The sequence below is a fragment of the Bos grunniens genome, chromosome 8 (genome assembly GCF_055505025.1).
Source record: "Bos grunniens cultivar Pamir isolate PY7600 chromosome 8, Bosgru_T2T1.0, whole genome shotgun sequence".
NCBI classification, from domain to species: Eukaryota; Metazoa; Chordata; class Mammalia; order Artiodactyla; family Bovidae; genus Bos; species Bos grunniens.
In genome coordinates, this window is record NC_141172.1 from 73,494,335 (window position 1) to 73,515,118 (window position 20,784).

General features: G+C 48.2%; 1 protein-coding gene across 3 annotated transcripts in view; it reads left to right on the forward strand.

Moving 5' to 3' along the window:
• DPYSL2 (dihydropyrimidinase like 2) overlaps positions 1-20,784 on the forward strand; it is a 118,433-nt gene that overhangs the window by 84,547 nt on the left and 13,102 nt on the right. For all 3 annotated transcript variants that reach the window (XM_086416521.1, XM_086416523.1, XM_086416522.1), the window contains 6 exons: positions 400-461; positions 1,424-1,504; positions 2,451-2,519; positions 8,499-8,619; positions 18,855-19,011; positions 19,476-19,617. In XM_086416521.1, the coding sequence (XP_086272647.1) occupies positions 400-461; positions 1,424-1,504; positions 2,451-2,519; positions 8,499-8,619; positions 18,855-19,011; positions 19,476-19,617 (632 nt within the window). The remainder of the gene's footprint in view (positions 1-399; positions 462-1,423; positions 1,505-2,450; positions 2,520-8,498; positions 8,620-18,854; positions 19,012-19,475; positions 19,618-20,784) is intronic.

Genomic DNA, 20,784 nt, shown 5'->3' on the forward strand with positions numbered 1-20,784 from the left:
TATGGATGGACATTTTGTTTAGCCCTTCATCCATGGACACTTATTTTGCTTTTACCTTTTGGCTCTTTTGAACAATGCTGCTTTGAAAATGGGTGTACAAATACTGGCAATTTAAAATTTTGATATAGTTTTAAATTAAGAGAAACCGTAAAAATATTAAAAAGAACCCTTATGCAGCCTAGTACCAGATTTGCCAGTTGCTGGTATTTTATCACCTTTATTTGCTTTATCTTTTGGTCTCTGCCTTTATCTCTGCCTCTCTTTATCTCTTCCTTTCTTCCTCTTTCTGAGTTTTTCTCTCCACACACATATACATATTATAACTTCCTTATTCCCATCCAGATTATTTGGTTTATCTGTGAGTCATATCTCCACCTCTCTATTTTGTCTGTCCTCTAGGGGTGAATTCCTTCCTTGTGTACATGGCTTTCAAAGATCGCTTCCAGCTCACGGATTCCCAGGTAAGAAAAGCCGGCTTTTCTTACTGGCATTTGGTACATTTGGGCCAATGCTGTTGTCTTTTTTTTTTTTTGGCATATAGTTGCTTTATAATGTTGCATTAGTTTCTGCTATATAACCAAATGAATCAGCTATATGAACACATATATCCCCTCTCTCTTGGACCTCTCCATCCCATCCCTCTAGGTCATCATAGAGCACTGAACTGAACTTCCTGTGCTATAATGCAGCTTCCCACTAGCTATCTGTTTAACACCTGGCAGTATGGTACTGGCACAAAAACAGAAATATAGATCAATGGAGCAAGATAGAAAGCCCAGAAATAAACCCATGCACTTATGATCAGCTAATCTATGGCAAAGGAGGCAAGAATATACAGTGGAGAAAAGACAGTCTATTCAATAAGTGGTGCTGGGAAAACTGGACAGCTACATGTAAAAGAATGCAATGGGAGCACTCCCTGACACCACACACAAAAATAAACTCAGCGTGGACTGCTGCTGTCTTCACAGCCGCCTCCAGTGTATGCTCACGGGAAATGGTTGGTCAATGAAGTCCCTGATGTCACTCCCTTCAGGGGATGGTATGAAGCCCGTGCCCTGGCCGCCCAGGACTGGTGTTCCCAGGCTCTGGAATCAGCCACCTGCCTGGGGCAGTATAACTGAGAGGGGTTCTCAGACCCCTCTCAGCAAACCTGGTGCAGAGCTGGTGTCACCCACCAGCTTCTCCTCATCTAAGCCCTGTAGGTTACCCTGCCTCTGTTGATTATCTGTTAATTACTGAGAGGTCCTTCTCTGCTACATGTGACCAGAAACACTGCCCTCAGGCATGTCAGAAAAGCTGGCCTTCATAGAAGCATTGAGGCATCCTGGTGCTAGTCCTGGTGGTTGTCAGGGAGGTGGTGGTACTTATGACCAGGAACACTGAGTTCCCTGTCTCTGATCCCACGCCCTCCCTTTCTCAGATCTATGAAGTCCTGAGCGTGATCCGGGATATTGGAGCGATTGCCCAGGTCCACGCGGAAAACGGCGACATCATCGCAGAGGTGCGTGCTTCCGCGTTGTCACTGCCACATGACCCACTGGGTGAGAGGCAGGCTCGAAGGAGTGGAGTGGCTGCCGTAGCTCACCTCCAGGGGGGACAAGCAGAGTGACCCAGGGGGACTGTGGGAACAGTCTTACGACAGCATGAAGGTCGGAGATGCACGTGCCCCTTGATGTGTTCTTAGGACGAACAGCCTTTCCATAGAGAAGTCCTTTCTCTCAGCACTGTGATGTGGCTGCCTGCGGGGAGGCGGGTGTGGACACCCACATATAGATATGTCACCCTGTAGCCCAGGACTGGGGATACGTTGGCTTTTAGTATCCTAGGGGATAGCTGTACTGTTGGCGAGGCTGTAACTGACCTGTCATAACTCAGGCAGGACCGGGGATGGGATACCAAGCCCTCTCTTCGTGGGGTCTTGGGATGAGGGTCGAAAGTGCCACTTTAGTTTAATTTTTGGTCATGCTGCATGGCATGGGGGATCTTAGTTCCCTGATCAGGGATCAAACCTGTACCCCCTGAATTGGAAGTGTGGAGTTGTAACCCCTGAACCGGCAGGAAAGTCCCAGCAGTTCCATTTTGATGTCTCATCGGAGTGATTTTTACCCAGATCTTGGCAATTAGGCTCATGTGGGATCCAGTTCCCCCTGACAGCCTTGTTGTTGTCCAGTTTGTGTCCAACTGTTTGTGACCCCATGGGCTGCAGCATGCCAGGCTTCCCTGTCCTTCACCATCTCTCAGAGTTTGCTGTCCATTGAGTTGGTGATGACATCCAACCATCTCATCATCTGTCATCCTCTTCTCCTCCTGCCTTCAATCTTTCCCAGCATCAGCGTCTTTTTTAATGAAGTTGACTCTTCATATCAGGTCCTTCCAATGAATATTCAGAGTTGATTTCCTTTCAGATTGACTGGGTTGACAGCCTGGTTTTCTTTTAAACATTGCAGGAGCAGCAGAGGATCCTGGATCTGGGCATCACGGGCCCTGAGGGACATGTGCTGAGCCGGCCTGAGGAGGTGAGTGCCTGCTGAATGGAGGGGATGAATCTGTGTTCTGGGGTGGGCGCCGCCGGAGCCACAAAGCGCCCACTTCCTGCCTGTTGAGAATGTTGGTTTTTTCCCTTGGATGCTGATTTTGGTCCCTGGGGACATCCCAGTCCGCCACTGAGAAGTGTCTACACAGGCAAAGTGAAGTATTAGAATGTGCTGTGGGGTAAAGCAGTGTGGCTTGTTTAACCTAACGACTCCTCTTTCTGTCTCTAATTCTCCAAGCCCTTCCTTAGGTAGACAAACACAAACAGCTTTTATTAGCATCCAGCAATAGGGGTTTTGTGGTTCATAACCCAGGGCCTCCAACATCTTGCCATAAAAGCTCTTGTAAGTATCTAGAAGGCAGAAGGGAGATTGTAAGTGTTTCCATGGTAAGTCTATATGGGGTATAGCACAATCAGCAGAGCGTGGTAGACCGAATCTTTCACAGTTGAGGGAGAAGAATTCAGAGCAGGGTTCTTGCTGGCCCAGTGGTTGAGAGTCACTGCTTTGGATGGCGAAGCTTGTGAGTGAGAAGGAGGGCTTACATCTTACGTGACAGAAGAGTCTTTTTCTAAATGAGAATCTGTGGCCTCAATACTTTTCAGGAGCTAGCTCTTTAAGGAAAGGCTCAAGGTCAGGTTTTGGAGTTCCTGGTGGCTCTGAGCAAAGATGATGCTGGGAGTCTGATGGAAGTGAAGAGACTCTGTCCTGGGAAAAGGGATGGGCAGAGGAGGCAGATAAAATTGCCATGTGGATGATGACTTAAAATTACGATTTTTCCTCCCAGAAACAGGTGGTGGAAGATGCTGGGTCCGAGGGGTACGGATGGGACCAGGGCCCCCAAATCACAGCATTTCAGGCCTAGGACATCTGCACTGAGTCTGGGGAGGGGTCACTTGGGTTAGGACCCGTGGGTGCAGGGGCTCTGCTCCCCCTAGAAGAAAATGGGTTCTGAGCGTGTGGCATTGAAGGTGCCATCAACAGGCTGCCTGGGGTGAGGAGAAGTGCCTCGTCTCATCAGGCTTTTCCCCAGGCTTTGTGGGGAGACATGAGGCTGAAAAAGGAGAAAGATTGTAGGAAAGAGGCAGAAAAAAGCAAAAGCGGAAATCCACTTGGAATGTTTTGCACGCACTGAGGGCTTAATTTCCTTGTTCTGCCATTCTTACCACATATGTGCACACATACAGAGATACACACACACACACACGCATACATACACAGCATCACAGACACAGACATATACACAGAGACTCATAGAGTCACAGACATTCACAGTTATATCCATATACATACACAGACATATACACATACAGAGTCACAGAAACAAGAGTCGCAGACACAGAGACACACATATTACAGATACACACACATATACACAGATACACACAGAGTCACAGACACACATAATTACACACATTTACATACATAGACACGTGCACACCAGGGCACCTTCGTTACCATCTGAGACTCAGGACATTACCTTCAGATGAAAGGACAGCTGTGTCCAGGGGACCTGTTCCATTCTGCTTGCCTGTGTGTGGTGCTGCCTGGAGGCATTGCCTTTGTCACCTGGGTCTTTTGGTGTGAAGTTCAGCATCAGAGAGCTAGCAAGTGCAGTTCCTGCCTGCCCCCTGCCTGCCCCCCGCCCACTACTCTCAGTGTACACACACACACACACACACACACACACACACACACACACACGAGCTCAAGCTCCGTGGGAAGCCAGTGGCCTGTGTAACCAGGTGGTGACGCCTGGGGCTGGGCTTCATTAGAATGTTTACTCTTAACCTTCATCCTGGAGCCTGGCTGGGAGCCCCTCCCCTCCAGTTCCAACTGTCCAGGAGAGAAGGGGAAAAGGATATTGTCTTCTGAGAGTAAATGTCTCTCCTCCTGTGGCCCAGGGCTCCTAGTGAGAGCTGCCTGCTGGTTTCCATCTCAGAGCCTTCCTGGGGGCTTGCTTCTCGTCTTACCTTTCCCACCATCTGCACTGCCTCCCCAGGTCCCGGCACACCCCGATCAGAAAGCGAGTCCCCCCTGGGTTTACTGAACAGGCCAAAGCTATCAGAGAAGAGGGGGCCTGGTTGCCATTATGACCACAAACGTCACCTGTTTTTCCACCTTGAGGCATGGAACATTTCTTTTGCAGCCGCTGCTGTGTTGGGACCCCTAGAATCCTCCTTTGGGAGCTGGCAGCCCCGGCAGCACTCCAATATGGGGAGGTCCTGGCTCCTTGAGGGGGGGGTCCTGTGGTCCCACGAGAGGCTGCTTTGGGACTGTCTGCTTTCCAGGGGCACGTGCTGCTGAGCTGGTTCAGAGGCACTGACTCGAGGCCAGGCACGGTGTGCGGTGCTTCTCCTGAGCAGATGCATCCTTAGGACAGCCGTGTGAGCCGCCAGGTGCCAGCTGGCACCTTCTCCTCGGCTCCCGGGGATGGTTTTTCAATTCATTGGTAGGGATCTGTTAACAACAGCGTGTTATATTCTGGGTAGGGCCTCCCAGGTGACTCAGATGGTAAAGGAGACCCAGGTTCCATTGTTGGCCTGCAGTTCAGGAGACAAAGTTTCGATCCCTGGGTCAGGAAGATCCCCTGGAGAAGGGAATGGCTACTCTCTCCAGTATTCTTGCCTGGAGAATTCTATGGACAGAAGAGCCTGGCGGGCTATATAGTCCATGGGGTCATAAAGAGTTGGACACAACTGAGCGACTAACACTAAGTATTTTTCACATACTGTACATAAGCAATAAAGAGAATAAAACACGGCTGTATATTGAGGGAACTGAGCTTTAGTATGAAGTTAGGGAGATGCTGCCAGTGCAAAAAACACAGTTAATAACAGAATTCCTTCCTGGTTTCATGATCCATTGACAGCGTCCTGATGGTTAACTTGACTTGAACCACACAAAACATACTCTTCTTTCTGCTGCTCTTTCCAACTCACCGAGTGAGATGGCTGGTAGGATTTCCCCCAGTTTTCAGCAGAGAAGATTGAAAGGGAGACAAATAGGGATGCAGAAATCTATTAATAGAAACCTCCTGTCCATCAGTGGTACCCAAGAGCATATTATGATGGAGGCAGTGCTCAGCCTGTAGGGGATGTCGAGGTGGATGAGAAAGTGGTCCTTTGTGAAGGGAATTTTGGGTGAGCTGGGGGGTGGGGGATGGAGAAAGAGGGAGATGCAGAGTAAGTAGATGGGGCGACATGTGATGGGGTTCTGAGCCAGTAAGAGAAGTAAGACTGGTGTCGGGGGAGTTCCCTGTTGGCCTAGTGGTTAGAATTCTGGGCTTTCACTGCTGTGGCCCAGGTTCAGTCACTGGTTGGGGAACTGAGATCCTACAAGCCACGCTGTATGGCCAAAAGTAAAAACAAAGCGTGCACGTGCACACACACACACACACACACACACAGCCTGTTGTCTGGGTGGAGAGTGGGGTCCCGGAGGTGAAGGTGACAGAATTTTTGATGGAGTAGGAAAACTCCTAACTGGCATGGGATGACCGGGGTACAGTCATTACTTGGGGTGGCTCATCTTTAAAAGCAGAAAGCGTGGCTCAGGTGACCACTTAAATCCCTGACAGCTCTATAAAGAGACAAAGACAAAGTTTTATTTTTAAACATAACACTGTTGTCGTAATACTGAAGCCAGATTTCAGTGTGCATGAGACAATTTATGTTTTCTAGCAGAGGCATACACATGTACCAGGCTTCCCTTGTAGCTAAGTTGGTAAAAAATCTGCCTGCAATGCAGGAGAGCCAGGTTTTATCCCTGGGTCTGGAAGATCCCCTGGAGAAGGAAATGGCAACCCACTCCAGTATTCTTGCCTGAAGAATCCCATGGACAGAGGAGTCTGGTGGGTACAGTCCACGGGGTCACAATATGTACATGCAGAAGGGTATGCATGAATCCTTCCATGGTTCTGGGTAAAACTTGGAGAGGTGGGGTTTACATGACCTTTTCTCTCCACGACATGACCGTACTGCCCAGCTGGAGAAGGGGAGGGGTCAGAACTCACCTGACAGTAGATAAGCCAATCCAGACAGGGCTTTGGGACCCAGATTCTCCCACCAAACCAGTCTTAACAGAAACCACTCCTCTTGGGTAGGGGCCCCCTGGAACTGGCACTTCTGCTCCATTTATTCCCTAATGAGCCTGACTGTGAGTTCTGGTTCACCCCAGGCAGTCCTGGTCCACACCCGTTGCCCCGGGCAGTTATGAATAGCGCCTCTGTTCGCTTTCAGAAGAGTCTTGGGTAGAGACCGTGAATTCAGGCAGTCACCTGCACCCCTGGAAAGCACGCAGATTCTAGTGGAGTCCTGTTTGCACATCCCCTGTGTACTTTTTGAGGTGACTGCAGAGACGCAAGACGTCCCTCCTTATGCTGACGGGGCCAGAGGCCCTTCTGTTGTAACTGGAGCCACGGAGAGGGGAGGGCGATCATTCAGCTATGCCAGGAATTAAAAACACTTGGATGTTTAATGAGCTTTTTCAAGGGCTGTTTGGTTTGCCTGTGGGTCTCTAGACATCTCTCTTCACATAGTTGAGGCCCAAGAGACCAAGTATGAAGGATAGTGTCCTCTTATATTAAATTAGATCACCCGTTAGCGCAGTTTACAGAACTTCAGTTCTTGGCTGAACTCCCATAGAGACTGGTTAGCTAAGATGATTCAGTCTGGAGCTGGTCATGTCTTATGAAAAGTGGCAGCTCTTTATGGAACCAGCCTAGCTTTAACCATTAACCTGAAATGAAGTCACTTACTTGCTCAGTGAACATTTTTGAGCACCTGCTGGGTACCAGGAGCTACCCTGGGAACTGCCTGGAGGAAGCAAAAAATTCAAGAAAGACCCAGCCCCTCGCCTAGAAGAGTTAGTGGAAGTCAGCCTTTTGCCAGAATTTGGGAGGGAGCAAGAAGCTTCCTGAGGTCCTCTGTCTCATCATTGCATTTGTTCCTTCAGCTGCCCACGCTCAGCACACACTGCTGATTCCTCTGTATGATACAGTGACCTAAGAACTCGTCTTTCCTGATCAGGTGTTTAGCAGTAATCTCTTGGGGTCTTTGGAATATCATTCACTGAAAGTGAACAAGTGAAAGTGAAAGTCATGTCTGACTCTCTGTGATCCCATGGACTGTAGCCTGCAAGGCTCTTCTGTCCATGGAATTCTCCAGGCCAGAATATTGGAGTGGGTAGCCTATCCCTTGTCCAGGGGATCAAACCCAGGTCTCCCACATTGCAGGCGGATTCTTTATCATCGGAGCCACCAGGGAAGCCCCATCCCTTGGGGTCTTTGGAATATCGTTCACTGAAGCATCAGGTTTAAAGAATCAGGTTATTGGTTAGAGCAGCCCTCCCATCTCATGTGGAAGGGCGTACCAGTCTATGGCTGGTGATGATGGGTTTGCCCATACAGAGGGGCCTTTGGTTTACACAGATCTGCCTGCCCCTGTTCCCAGAGCACTGTGAGATCGCATTGTTCCTTGGGTGAGGTTGGCTTCATTTGTGAGCATGGGACTGAAGCCCAGCACAAAAATTCCACATTGGATGTCTTGACTGGAGAGACCACACGCTTGGGGTGAATGCGCCAAGCTAGGAGCCATCAGTTTCTAGGCATGGTGGCTCTCAAACATTAGCAAGCATAAAAATCACCTAGAGTTGGTAAGACCCACCCTTCTGGGTCCCACCCCCAGAGCTACTGACCCTTTGGGTATGGGAGAAGGGCCTGAGACTCATGAGAAACTGCATTCCTTTACAGACTCCAGGTGGCTGCTTATCACACCTAGATCCATCCACAAGGGTCAGCTGGGCAAGTCACTGCCCTTGCCCTCTGTGCCACTGGGGGTAGAACCCTGAGCACGCATTAGTTTCTGATTCACTGTAGCCCCTCCCCTTGGGTGGAGGGTAGAGATGAGCTCGGAACTGACAGAACAGTGGACACAGTTCTCACACTGGGATGCTCTTCTGCAGGTCGAGGCTGAAGCCGTGAACCGTTCCATCACCATCGCCAACCAGACCAACTGCCCCCTGTACATCACCAAGGTGATGAGCAAGAGCGCAGCGGAAGTTATCGCCCAGGCCCGGAAAAAGGGTAAGTGTTGCTCGCGGTCTCACTGTGTAAGCGCAGGTTCTGGAGGGGTTGTAGGTCGGGGAAAGGACTGCTTTTCCAGCTCCTCCTGCCAAGTGGGTTGCTGTGCTCTCATCACTTTGCAGCGTTAACCTAATTACATCTTGGTGCGGCGGGCAGCTCCTGTTTCTCGCTCTGTTCCGGGGCTGCAGCCGTATTGGTATCTATTTAAAGCTGTGCACAGTGCAGGGTGGGTGGGCCACATGCTTTGCCTCCTGCCCTCACTTCTGTAGAAGAGTTGGATTTAATCTGATGCAGTCTAAATAAACCAGGCACATACACAGATGACGTCAGTTTCTATCTGCCGCAGAATCCTGGGGAACCTTCCATTGCAAAATGTGGTTCCCCTCTGTGGCAGGGAGTGATTTCCGCTGGTGTGTGTAAGAGAGGCTTGTGGGGGCGTGGTTCTGCCCCGACCCCTGGCTTCCCTTCCTCCACCCCATCATCATATCCTGTTCTGGTGCCCCAGTGGCGCCCTGTAGATGGTGGCGATATATTCTGGGCTGAGGCTGGCTCTTATTTCCAGCGGCAAGGTTCTTGGAAACTAATCTACTAAGTACCGTTCCAGGGGATGTGCCCCGATCACCTTATCCATTATGAATGCAACACGGCCCTACTGTAGCTACCTTGACTATGAGTTCGGGTAATCACACCACCGTGGTCTCTGCTTGGGAGTGTAGCTCAGTACACAGAAAGGGAGACTGATTCTGTTTAGTGGACTTGAGGTGGATCTTGGCTGGATCTGGACAAGAGTATCATAGAAGGATCTTCCCTTTCTCCCTCCTTTCTTCCTTCTCTCCCTCCATTATATTTCCCAACCCTATTGTCTGCATTTCTCCATCTCTGTCTCCATTTCTCTCTCTCTCTTGACTTTCTTCTGGCTTTCTCCTGGTCTCTGTATTACTTTCTTGGTCTTTCTCTCTCATTCTTTTTTGATTTCTTTATCTCTCTCCATGTATCTTTTTTTTCTCCATTAACAAGGGAGCCGTTTGACCTCTCTGGTTCATTCTCTGGTTCTCAGTGGGATGTGATCCATATGGATCAGGAGGATTTTTTTTTTCACTGGTGGGTGAGTTGGTGCAAGACTTAGAACAGATTGCTCAATGACCACTGAGTCAGCTTGTCCCAAGAGCTGATGGCTTCTAGATGGCCCCAGCAATGAATTCCTGGTCCCTGTCCTCTGGAGCTCCCGTGGGGTCTTGGTCCTCAGGCGCTGCATAAAATGGTTGCTGCATTTACTAGTGTTTCAGAAACCTGCCCTCTCCTGGCAGCTAGAAGGAACTGCCTTTTTGCAATGGAACATTCTCTGGTGGCTGAGTTGGTAAAGTATCTGCCTGCAATGCAGGAGACCACCTGCAATACAGGAGACCCAGTTTTGATCCCTGGGTGGGGAAGATTCCCTGGAGAAGGAAATGGCAACCCACTCCAGTATTCTTGCCTGAGAAATCCCATGGACAGAGGAACCTGGTGGGCTACAGTCCCTGGGGTTAGAAAGAATCAGACACGACTTAGTGATTAAACCATCATCACCACTATTCACTTACTTAGAATCGGCTTTGAATTGTGTTTCTAGGAGACGTGGATGATTACTGCTGGTGACCCTCCCTCATCTGGGCCCTTTGTCACCCAGGCACACATCTGCAATGTGGGATTCAGCCTCAGCACCCAGCGCTAATCGTAGTATTGCTGCTTCCATGTAGAGGGGAGACAGCTGGCACTGTGTCTGAAAAGGGGAAGCTGGGCACAGCTTGTTAGTAACCATACCATACCCAAATGAAAAGAAGAAACAGAAAGTTAAGCAAAAATTTTAATATAGTTTCAATATAATTAAGCATTCAATTTAGCAGAATTAAACACTACAGCCGTGTTTTCCAATTCCAACTCTGACTTATCAGAATTGCAAGATGGAAGAGTCTCAGTCTGGGGCAGGTGGCCCTGGTCCTGCTGTGGGGCTGCAGAGCTCTGGGCTCGGGGCCCGCCCTACCAGCAGTGCTGCGGCTCCTCCTTTCTGTGTCTCAGCTCTTCTATTTGAAGCTGGAGTGTGTTATTAGAGTCCAGGCCCCCTCTGATATTCTGCGACTCAGTACCCCAGGATATCCCCGTGTTTTCCTTATGATCTAGAACCTGCTTGGGTGTTGGGGTCTGAGCACCAAGAAGGGACTTCAGTCTCTTCATTCAGAACCTTCAGGGTGAGTCCAACTGTGCTGCTTGCTTGTGGTTCCCAGGGTGGCTCTTTTTTTTTTTTTTTTTTCCAGGGTGGCTCTTGCATTCAACAGCTCTTGCCCTGTAGACCTTGAAAGCCTTTGCTTTAGATGAACTTGAGCTGCCAGAAAGGAATTTCTGGTGCATCCTGGTGTTAATTAGCAAGAAGGAGAAATCCTAGCCTGCTTATAGGCTCTTTCCATCTTGTGGGAACTTCATAATTACTTTGGGAGGCGCTGGGGCAAGAATTTTTATACTTGCTTTACTCTGCAGCTGAGTAAACTGGAGCTCAGAGCTGCTGAAATGTGGAATTGGGCTTTGATCATCTGCATCTGACCTCAGGCCTTGAAGGTCCCCACTAATGTCTGACTCACCTTCATGTTTTGAGATTATTTTAATATGGGATATGCTGTGGCTATCTTCTCGGTATCTGTTGGTGTTTGGTTCCTTAACAGACTGGGTAGAAACTGGAGTCTGACACTCGGCAAAGTCATGGAGAATGTGGAAGCCAGGATTCCCCAGTGACCAAGAAGAAAATCAATATAAAGCTGTATTGAATGCTAGTGCTCTGGGATCAGCATCCTGTCCTGAAACAAATCCCAGCTCCACTAGGCATTAGCTTGTGATGCTGGGCAGATAACTTACCATCTTTTGGTCCCATTTTCTGATCTAAATGGGGAGGATGATGCTTAAATGAGATGATGCACACAAGGATTATATAATAACTGTACCTAATACTATGATGATTGAAGAGTGAGCATGTGTTAGTTGCTCAGTCGTGTCTGACTCTTTGCAACCCCATGGAGTGTAGCTCGCCAGGCTCCTCTGTCCTTGGGATTCTCCAGGCAAGAATATTGGAGTGGGTTGCCATGCCCTCCTTCAGGGGGTCTTCCCAACCCAGGGATTGATCCTGGGTCTCCTGCATTGCAAGTGGGTTCTTTACCGTCTGAGCCACCAGGGAAGCCCAAGATGGAGCCCAACTGAGGACTGTTTTCAGGGGCTGCTTGACTGGCCACAGAGCCAGTGTCACCCATGTTGCCTCCTTCATCCTGTGTCATTCAGCAGGACAGCATCTCACCGACCTCAGTCTGCAAACAAGGAAATGAAGGAAGACACAGTCAGCACCAGAATACCTGGGGCAGTTTTCACCCTTCCAAAGAACTTAGACCCTGGTCAGTTTCAAAGGCTGACGTCACAGAAGGGACACTGAAATGTGAAAATGGACTGTCTTGCCCCAGATCATCCAGCCTCTAGGAAATAGAACCCTTAGATCTAGACTCTGGGCTTGTTCTCTTTTCATGAAGAATCCATTGTAGGGATTTCTCTTGAATAGGCTCCCTCCGACTGCATTTTATCCATGTGTGGACTTGAGCATGGTGCCGATGCCTTCTGTGTGTGAGTGGTGGCACATGGGCAGTGCCCACTGACCTCATCTGAGCCACATCCCTCCCCTACCCCCAAACCCAGATGTAGAAATGTTCACAACCCAAACTTGAGACAAGACTTCCTGTGCCCTGAGGTTCAGTAGGAATGGAGGGGGTGTAATGAGAAGCACATGGTCAAGGGCTCTGCGAGTTCCACCCCAACTTGGGGATGAATCCTTTGTGTTAAGTTAATGCACAGCCTAGTAATCTTGAGCCCAGAGAGTGCCCCATTGGTTGGGCTGTGAATGAATCTCACCAAAATTTGTGTTAGGCAGGGCTCTGGAGAAATAGAACCAATCTCTCCCTCTCTCTGTCTCTCCCTCTCCCTGTCTCTCTCTCTCTCACACACACACATACACAGATTTTAAAGAATTGGTTCATGCATTGTGGGCACTGGCAAACAAGTGTGCAGGTAGGCTGGTTGGTTGGAGATTCAGGAAAGCATTGATGTTGCAATGGGAAGTCATCTGGAGGCAGAATTCCTCCCCCATCAATCCCCTCATCTCAGTAGTAGATGCTTGCAAATTGGGAATTCAGTTCAGCCACTTGCAGGGTGAGACCCTGGGTTCAGTTTTCAGTCGGTTTGGCTTTGAGGCTGCTGAACATGAGGATCTCTTTTGGGGTAGATGTAGAAACTTTTGGTTCATTTATGGGACCCTTGAGCTGGGAATTTGAATCCCTTAGTCATCCTTGTCTTTCCTCACTTTGTCCAGTATAATTAGGAACAACCAGCTAATACTGTTATACTCAGGTTGACAAAAACGTTCTAAGGTATCAAATACACAGTCACCCAGAACTTTGCCTCTTTTAAGCACTTGATGTGGTATTTTGTGCATTTCTTTTGCCTCATCATCCCGTGCACTGCCAGCGCGCTCTTATAACTGCTGAGTCATTAGTACCTTAAATCAGATCAGAGAACCAATTCCAGAAACCCCAGGACCCATCCAGAAAACTTCTAAGATTCTGTTCCTTTAGAATTATTCTCGGTACCAAAATCTGACAGGGTTATCCATGGACAGGGGCTGGGGTGTTGAGTTCTGGCCTGGGGTCTCTGAGAAGAGAGAGAGGGTGTGTGTGTATATGTTTCACTTCAGTTCAGCCACACAGTCGTGTCCAACTCTTTGCGACCCCGTGGACTGGAGCATGCCAGGCTTCCCTGTCCATCACCAATTCCCGGAGCTTGTATATGTTTGGGTAGGTTTTTTTTTTTTTTTTGGGTTTTTTTGTTTGTTTTTGGCTGTGCTGCATGGCTTGAGGGGTCTTAGTTATATGACCAGTGATGGAACCTGTGTCTCCTGCAGTGGAACAGTGGAGCCCTAATCACTGGACCGCTAGGGAATTCCCAGTGTTTATACAGTTTTTCACTGTGCTTTTAAGGCTGTGTTTTGAAATACACACACACATACGTTTTCCCATTGTTTCTTTCTGGATTTGTCCTCCTGCTTCTTGTTCATGGGAAATGACTAACTCTCCGGGCGGGAGCTGTCAAACATCTCTGACCCCCAGCCTGCCTTTATTCTCCATGAATGCGCTCAGGCGGTTGTGAATAAACAGCACCCCAGCCCTCCTGTTCCCGGCTATCCTAGGGAGCCTGCCAAAGGCTGGCCCGGGGTCATCTCTTTCAGTTTAGATTTTCCCCGGAGAAGGAAAGCATGAAGGTCTAACTTGCCGCCAAGAAAACATCAGCAGTGTGTTTGGAGGCATGTAGAAAGGCCAGTGAAGCCTAGTTTGTGGTTTATTATTATTAGTGGTAATTATTTCCAGCATGCATTGCAGTGGTGTCTGTGGCCTGGCTGGGGTCCGGAAGTCCATCTGTGGTTGTCTCAGGTACAGTGTTCATAAAATGGGCAGAGGTAGAGGCCTCCTCTGGGGTGATGTAACTCCTGCCCTGTCTTTGGGGGCTAAAGAGGAGAAAACCCAAAAGCAACAAGGACTTCTGAATCCCTCAACAGGGCAAAGCAGGAATGAGCTGCAAAGATGCCTTCCTCTTTCTCTAAGTCCCCCATCTTCATTTGGCCCTGGCCCAAGAGTCCTGGCTCAGCCTCAGGCTAAGGAGGCAGATCTGGTCAGCCATGGCCTTGAAACTCTGACCCAGTTCTGGGTTTTGTAGAAGCTGAAGGCCGAGTTCCTTCCCTTGTGTCGAGCTGTGTGGCCTGTGCATAGACAGGACGGGCCTCAGCTCCTTCCCCAGCTCCCCCATCCACACCTGAGTTGTGTTTTGTGGAGTGAGATGAAGGCTGAGATCAAGGGCGCTCACACTTGCAAGGATGCATTCCGGGAACCGGCCCCTCCTGGTCCTCAGGTTTCCAAAGGCAGGACTGAAGTGCAGATCAAGGAGAGGATGAACAATAGTGAGTTACGGGAAGATCAGGAAACCGCTGACGCTCGTCCAAGGATTTCCAAAGACCGGCAGCTCTCTTTTTCTCCAGGCAGTTCTGTCTCTTGATTAGTTTCAGATTGACGAAGCCAGGAAACCTTTTTTTCTTTTTAAAATTAATTAAAAATTTTAATTTTAATTTAATTTTAAATTAGTCAAACATTTTAATTTTAAAATTAATTAAAATTTTTTAATCTTAACTGAATTTTTAAAATTAATTAAAATTGTGGCATGTGGGATTTTTTTAGTTGAGGCATGCAAGCTCTTAGTTGTAGCATGAGGGATCTAATTCCCTGACCAGGGATTGAACCCAGGCCCCCTGCATGGGAAGCACAGAGTCTTAGCCACTGGACTGCCAGGGAAGTCCTCAGAAACCTGTAAGGTTACAGATCTTCTGTTTTCCTAGGGTCTCACCCAGACCTCACCTTTATGCTCAGATAAGAGAAGTGGGTGACGGAGGAAGAGATGGTTAGATAGCATCACCAACTCAATGGACATGAATTTGAGCAAACTCTGGGAGATAGTGAAGGACAGAGGAGCCTGGTGTGCTTCAGTTCATGGGCTCACAAGGGATCAGACAGGACTGACCAACTGAACAGCAACAAGAGCCAGTGGAATCTCTAGACCTGTGTGGGTCGGAAGGGCCACCCTCAGCTCAGCCACTTCTGCTAATCCTTGAGCCACAAACCGTGGCCTGTGGGGCCATGGGGGCCTGCCTGGCACTTGCATTTCACACATGTGCCTTAGGGCAGCCAGGGCCTTCTCGAGATGCAGGTTTTTCTGCTCTGGGATGAGCTGAAACAGGTTGTGCACCTGCCCAGCAGCTCCCTGGAGTTCATCCTGCCTGCCTGCGAAGCTCTGAGTAGGTCAGGAATGCTGGGGACCTTCCAGGTGATTTTGAGCATTGGCCCCCCTCTTCCTGGGGGCTTCCTTTAGGGTGAGGCTGTCCCCACGTTCTGGGGCCCTCCTTCCTGCTTGGGGATCGTCACTGACTTCCTCAAGTGAGCTGCCTGCCAGGCCTCTAACACTCCCCAGAGGAACAGAGTGTTCTTTGTGAGATTCCTGAATCTGGGGTAGGGGGTGGGAGGGATGGGGGCAGCTCCCAGAGCCAGCTCGCAAGGCAGCCACTGTCCCAGAGTGGGTGTTGTGCTGCGTTATCAAGAGATAAGGCCTTGGAAAAGGCTGAGCAGAGGAAAGGAGACACATTCCAGACTGAGAAGTGTTTGGCCTTGAGGGCCCTGGGTTTGGAGAAAAGGGCCGAGTTGGCAGGACCACTGTGGGGGTGCAGGAGCCCTACGGTGGGAGGAGATGGAAGAGGTGAATTCCTGGTGGTGGTGGGGCTGGTCTGAGATCAAATTCCAGCTTGGATCCCTTGACTTAATAAAATATCACACCCTTCAATCAGTTCAGCACACAGTTATTGAGTGCAGAGTCATTTTCCTCAGGGTATCTCCTTCAAGTAGAAAAGTAAAAAAATCTATTATTTAAAAAAAATGTATTGGTGTACTGTGTTGGGTTAGTTTCAGGTGTACAGCAGAGTGATTCAGATAAACATACACATTCATTCATTTTCAGATTCTTTTCCCATTTAGGTTATTATAGAATATTGAGTAGAGTTCCCTATGATATATAGTAGGTTCTTGTTGGTTATTTTATATGTAGTAGAGTGTACATGTTAGTCCCAATCTCCCAATTTATCCCTCTCCCCTCTACATGTTTCCCCTTTGGTAACCATAGGCTTGTTTTTGAGATCTGTGAGTCTGTTTTGTAAACAGCTTCATTTGTGTCATTTTTAAAACATTAGATTCCACATATGAGTGATATTGTATGATATTTGTGTGAAAAATTAAAAAAAATTTTAAACTGAGTGCTTGTTGGATTATTGAAGTGGAGGATGGGATTGGGTTTTTGGAGTGTTAAAATAGTGTTAAAAGAGAGACCAGCTTTGGTGTAAGGCTGGGTAAGGAAGGCATGAGATGCTTCAGTGAGAAGTTCATTTCTATCCTTGAAGGCAGAAGGATCCCTTCAGAGGTCTTTATGTAGAGAATGGCCCATGAAGATTGGAAGTGCCATGGAGAATGGATGCAGAGGCAGGGAAAGAGGTGGAGAAAGCAGAAATCAATCTGAACTCTGACTGGGAGGTTCTATTGGAAGGTCCGTGCTGCATGCTAAATCGCTTCAGTCATGTCTGACTCTGTGACCCCATGGACTGTAGCCCACCAGGCTCTTCTGTCCATGGGATTCTCCAGGCAGATACTGGAGTGGGTTGCCATGTCCTCCTCCAGGGGATCTTCCCGACCCAAGGATCGAACCTGCATCTTTTTTGTCTCCTGCATTGACAGCAGTTTCTTTACTGCTAGTGCCACCTGGGAAGCCCTCTACTGGAGTGAGCCAGGGAGAAATGATGAAGGCCTGATTTAAGGGAAGGTATGCAGAGTAGGTCCCTTGTAGCTAGTTGGTAAATAATCTGCCTGCAATGCAGGAGACACGGGTTTGATCACTGGGTCAAGAAGATCCCCTGGAGAAGGAAATGGCAACCCACTCCAGTATTCTTGCCTGGAGAAGCCCATGGACAGAGGAGCCTGGCGGGCTACAGTCCATGGGGTCGTAAGAGTTGACACTACTTAGCAACTAAACCACCACCGTGCAGAGTGGAAAGGAAAGGATGCATGTAAGGCATTACAGTATTGGCTTTCGATGGCCATAAATGAGTCCAGCTTCCTGGCTTGGCCATGAGTGGATAGGGAAGAGGACATGAGTTGAGTGCCAGGAAATCAGCATTCTTTCCTGACAGTATGTTGAGTTGGGCTAGACTTCTGCAAACCTTGAAATCTCAGTAATATAACTGTGCAAAGTCCTTTACTTCTCCTTCTGACAAAGTCTGCTATGAATCTGGGGGCCCTCAGAATGGTGACTCAGCGATCTGGGCAGATGTGGAGGGCTGTATACTTGCTCTCAAATACTTCATCCAACTGATGTCACATCTATTTCCTGTCTCAGCCTATTAATCATAGCTGGACACTGAGAAAAAGACTGGGAGGTGTTGGGAGAGCAGGCCAGGGGGTGTGTTTGGTGAGCAGTGAGGTCAAATGTGAGGTACCCTGGATCACCCCAAAATAAGAGTGTAGGTGGTGCTTGGGATTGGGAGCTTGAATGCAGTCTGAGCTGGAGATTGTTAACAGATTTGGGAATCAACAGAATAGGAGGTAGAATGTTTGGGTCCTCCGAGGGAGAGTGGGTTGAATTAGTAGAGCAGTGGTCTGGGGAAGCAATCACTTAGGAGGCTGGGATTAACATATAAAGTGAAATGAAAGTGTTATTCACTCAGTCATGTCCTACTACTCTGCCACCTCATGGACTGTGGCCCACCAGTCTCCTCTGTCCATGGAATTCTCTAGGCAAGAATACTGGAGTGGGTTGCGATTTCCTTCTCCAGTGGATTTTCTCAAGCTAAGGATCGAACCTGAGTCTCTTGCATTGCAAGCAGATTCTTTACTATCTGAGCCACAAGGGAAGCCAGGGATTAACACATGCACATTACTATATATAAAATAGATAATCAGCAAGGACCTACTGTGCAGCACAGGGAGCTGTATCTGTAGTGACCTATATGGGAAAAGGACTTGAAAAAGAATGTGTGTGTGTGTGCGCGCTCAGTCTCTTTAGTCGTGTCCGACCCTTTGCGACCTTTTGGACTGTAGCCCGCAGGGATCCTCTGTCCATGGGATTTTCCAGGCAAGAATACTGGAGTGGGTTGCTGTGTCCTCCTCCAGGAGATCTTCCCGACCCAGGGATCGAACCTGTGTCTCTTATGTCTCCTTCATTGGCAGGCGGGTTTTTTACCGCTAGTGCCATCAAAAAAATAGATACGTGTGTACGTATAACTGAATCAGTTTGCTGTACACCTGAAACTAACACATTGTAAATCAATCATATTCCAATATAAAATAAAATTTTTTTAAAAAGAAAAGAAGAGCAGGGGTCAAAGGTGAAATCTTAAGGAGCACTTATTGGTGACTGGAGGGCTGGGGTATTTGACTTGCACAGACACCAGTTTCCTCAGCTCGGAGACAGGCTGGCTCCTCCTAAGGGGTGCTGAACCTGTGGTGTGCTGCCATGGATGCGGTGACTCCCGGCAGTGGTGGCTCCCTCCCTCCCTCTCTGTGTCGGGCTCAGCTCTGCCTTCTCTTTGTCAGGAACCGTGGTGTACGGCGAGCCCATCACCGCCAGCTTGGGGACTGATGGCTCTCACTACTGGAGCAAGAACTGGGCCAAGGCTGCTGCTTTCGTCACCTCCCCGCCCCTGAGCCCCGACCCAACCACTCCGGACTTTCTGAACTCCTTGCTGTCGTGGTGAGTGTCAGCGACTTGTTCCCATCTCCTGTTCTTGGTCTTTCCTTGGACCAGGCTGACCCGGTGGGTTCCAGTATGGCTGGCAGAAGCCAGCTTGCCAACAGAAACCTTGTCCTCCAAACTCGGATTGCTGGGTGGGAGCAGGAGGTTAGCATCTTGATACTTTGAGGGGGGTTCTGGGTTAAAAACCAGGGCCGTTTTGAAAGTCAACCAAAGGGGATAAGTGAGGTAGCAAAGGGTTTCACGGTGTGTAGTGTCACTCATAAGACACCTCATGAAAGAGACTTAGAGACACAGCATTTAATGAAGCTTTAGTGTCAGGCCATATCTTCCTGAATTTCCTGTCTCCTGGCGGGAGGATGACTGTTTTAAAAACCTTCAGTGGCCAGACACATAAAAAAAATACATTCAAGGATGATCTGAGGTAAAGATCAGTAAAAGCCAGTGCTGTGTGTTCCTTGTAGTGGAGATCTCCAGGTGACCGGCAGTGCTCACTGTACCTTCAACACGGCCCAGAAGGCTGTTGGAAAAGACAACTTCACCCTGATCCCTGAGGGCACCAACGGCACGGAGGAGCGGATGTCTGTCATCTGGGATAAGGCTGTGGTAAGGGGCGGTGGTCTCATGGTGGTGGTCTCTGAGCGGTAGGATAACGCTGTGGTAAGGAGTGGTGGTCTCACTGCGGTGGTCTCTGAGCAGTGGGCAGGGCTCGGCTTTCTCCTGCCTCCCCATCCGAGGGCCCTGGGTCTCATGCGAGCCTTGAAATGGCAGTTGAGAAAATTCTAGAAACCAGTATTTCTGTGATAATATTAGGTTTGGAAGTCTAAGACCACTCCCCATAGGTTACTTCTTTTTAAATACCCATATGTATTTGTCACTATTATTATCTGTGGACCAGGAGAGACTGGGGGGAAAAAAAACACGACGGTCTTTAAAATATGACTCTTGTGATCAATCAAGAGAAAGCTTTCTTCACACCCTGGTGACGTAATCTCCTGCTCTTGGAAATAGACTCAGTTTCCTTAAAATGGTCTTTTGGACTCTCTGGATTTAACATTTGTCCTCACTACAGGATTTGACAGGTCTGCTTTGAACATACGCTGACTTTGAGGAATCTTTGGGGCTTTTTATTTTTAATGTCTTAAAATGTAACAACTTTAGGTTTTCTGTTTCTTATGGAATTTTTTCAGTTATGTAAACTATATATACCCTTATTGCAAAAAGAATAAAGAAGTAAGTAAAACTCACTCATGACATCATGTTTCAGATCCAACTACACTGAACATTTTGATGAATGCCTTTGATTTTTTGCTAGTGAGAGAGTGCACATGTGCGTAAATGATGTGTGTATGACTGAATGTGTAACACAGGCATCATATAAACTATTTTGTAGCCTATTTTTTACAATTAACGTAGTATAAAAATTTTGAAAACTTGGTTTTCAATAGCTAACTCTTCCATCTTGATGCTGAACTATAATTCATTTATAATTCTTTGGTTGACCATTTAGGTTATTTCTGATTTTACTTCTGGGTTGAACACCCTTGTAGATACATCCTTGGACACATCTTTAGTGATGCTTATAGGAGAAGCTTCTACAAGTGGTATTTTTGAGTCAAAGGGTGTGCATATTTTTAAGGCTTTTGATATCTCTTGTCAGAGTTCCTTCCAGAAAGATCACACCAAATTTGTGTGCTGCCAGCAGTAGATGGCGTCACCTAGTTCCTCCTACCAGGTCCAGATCAGGGTTATCATCAAAAAACCCAAAGCATC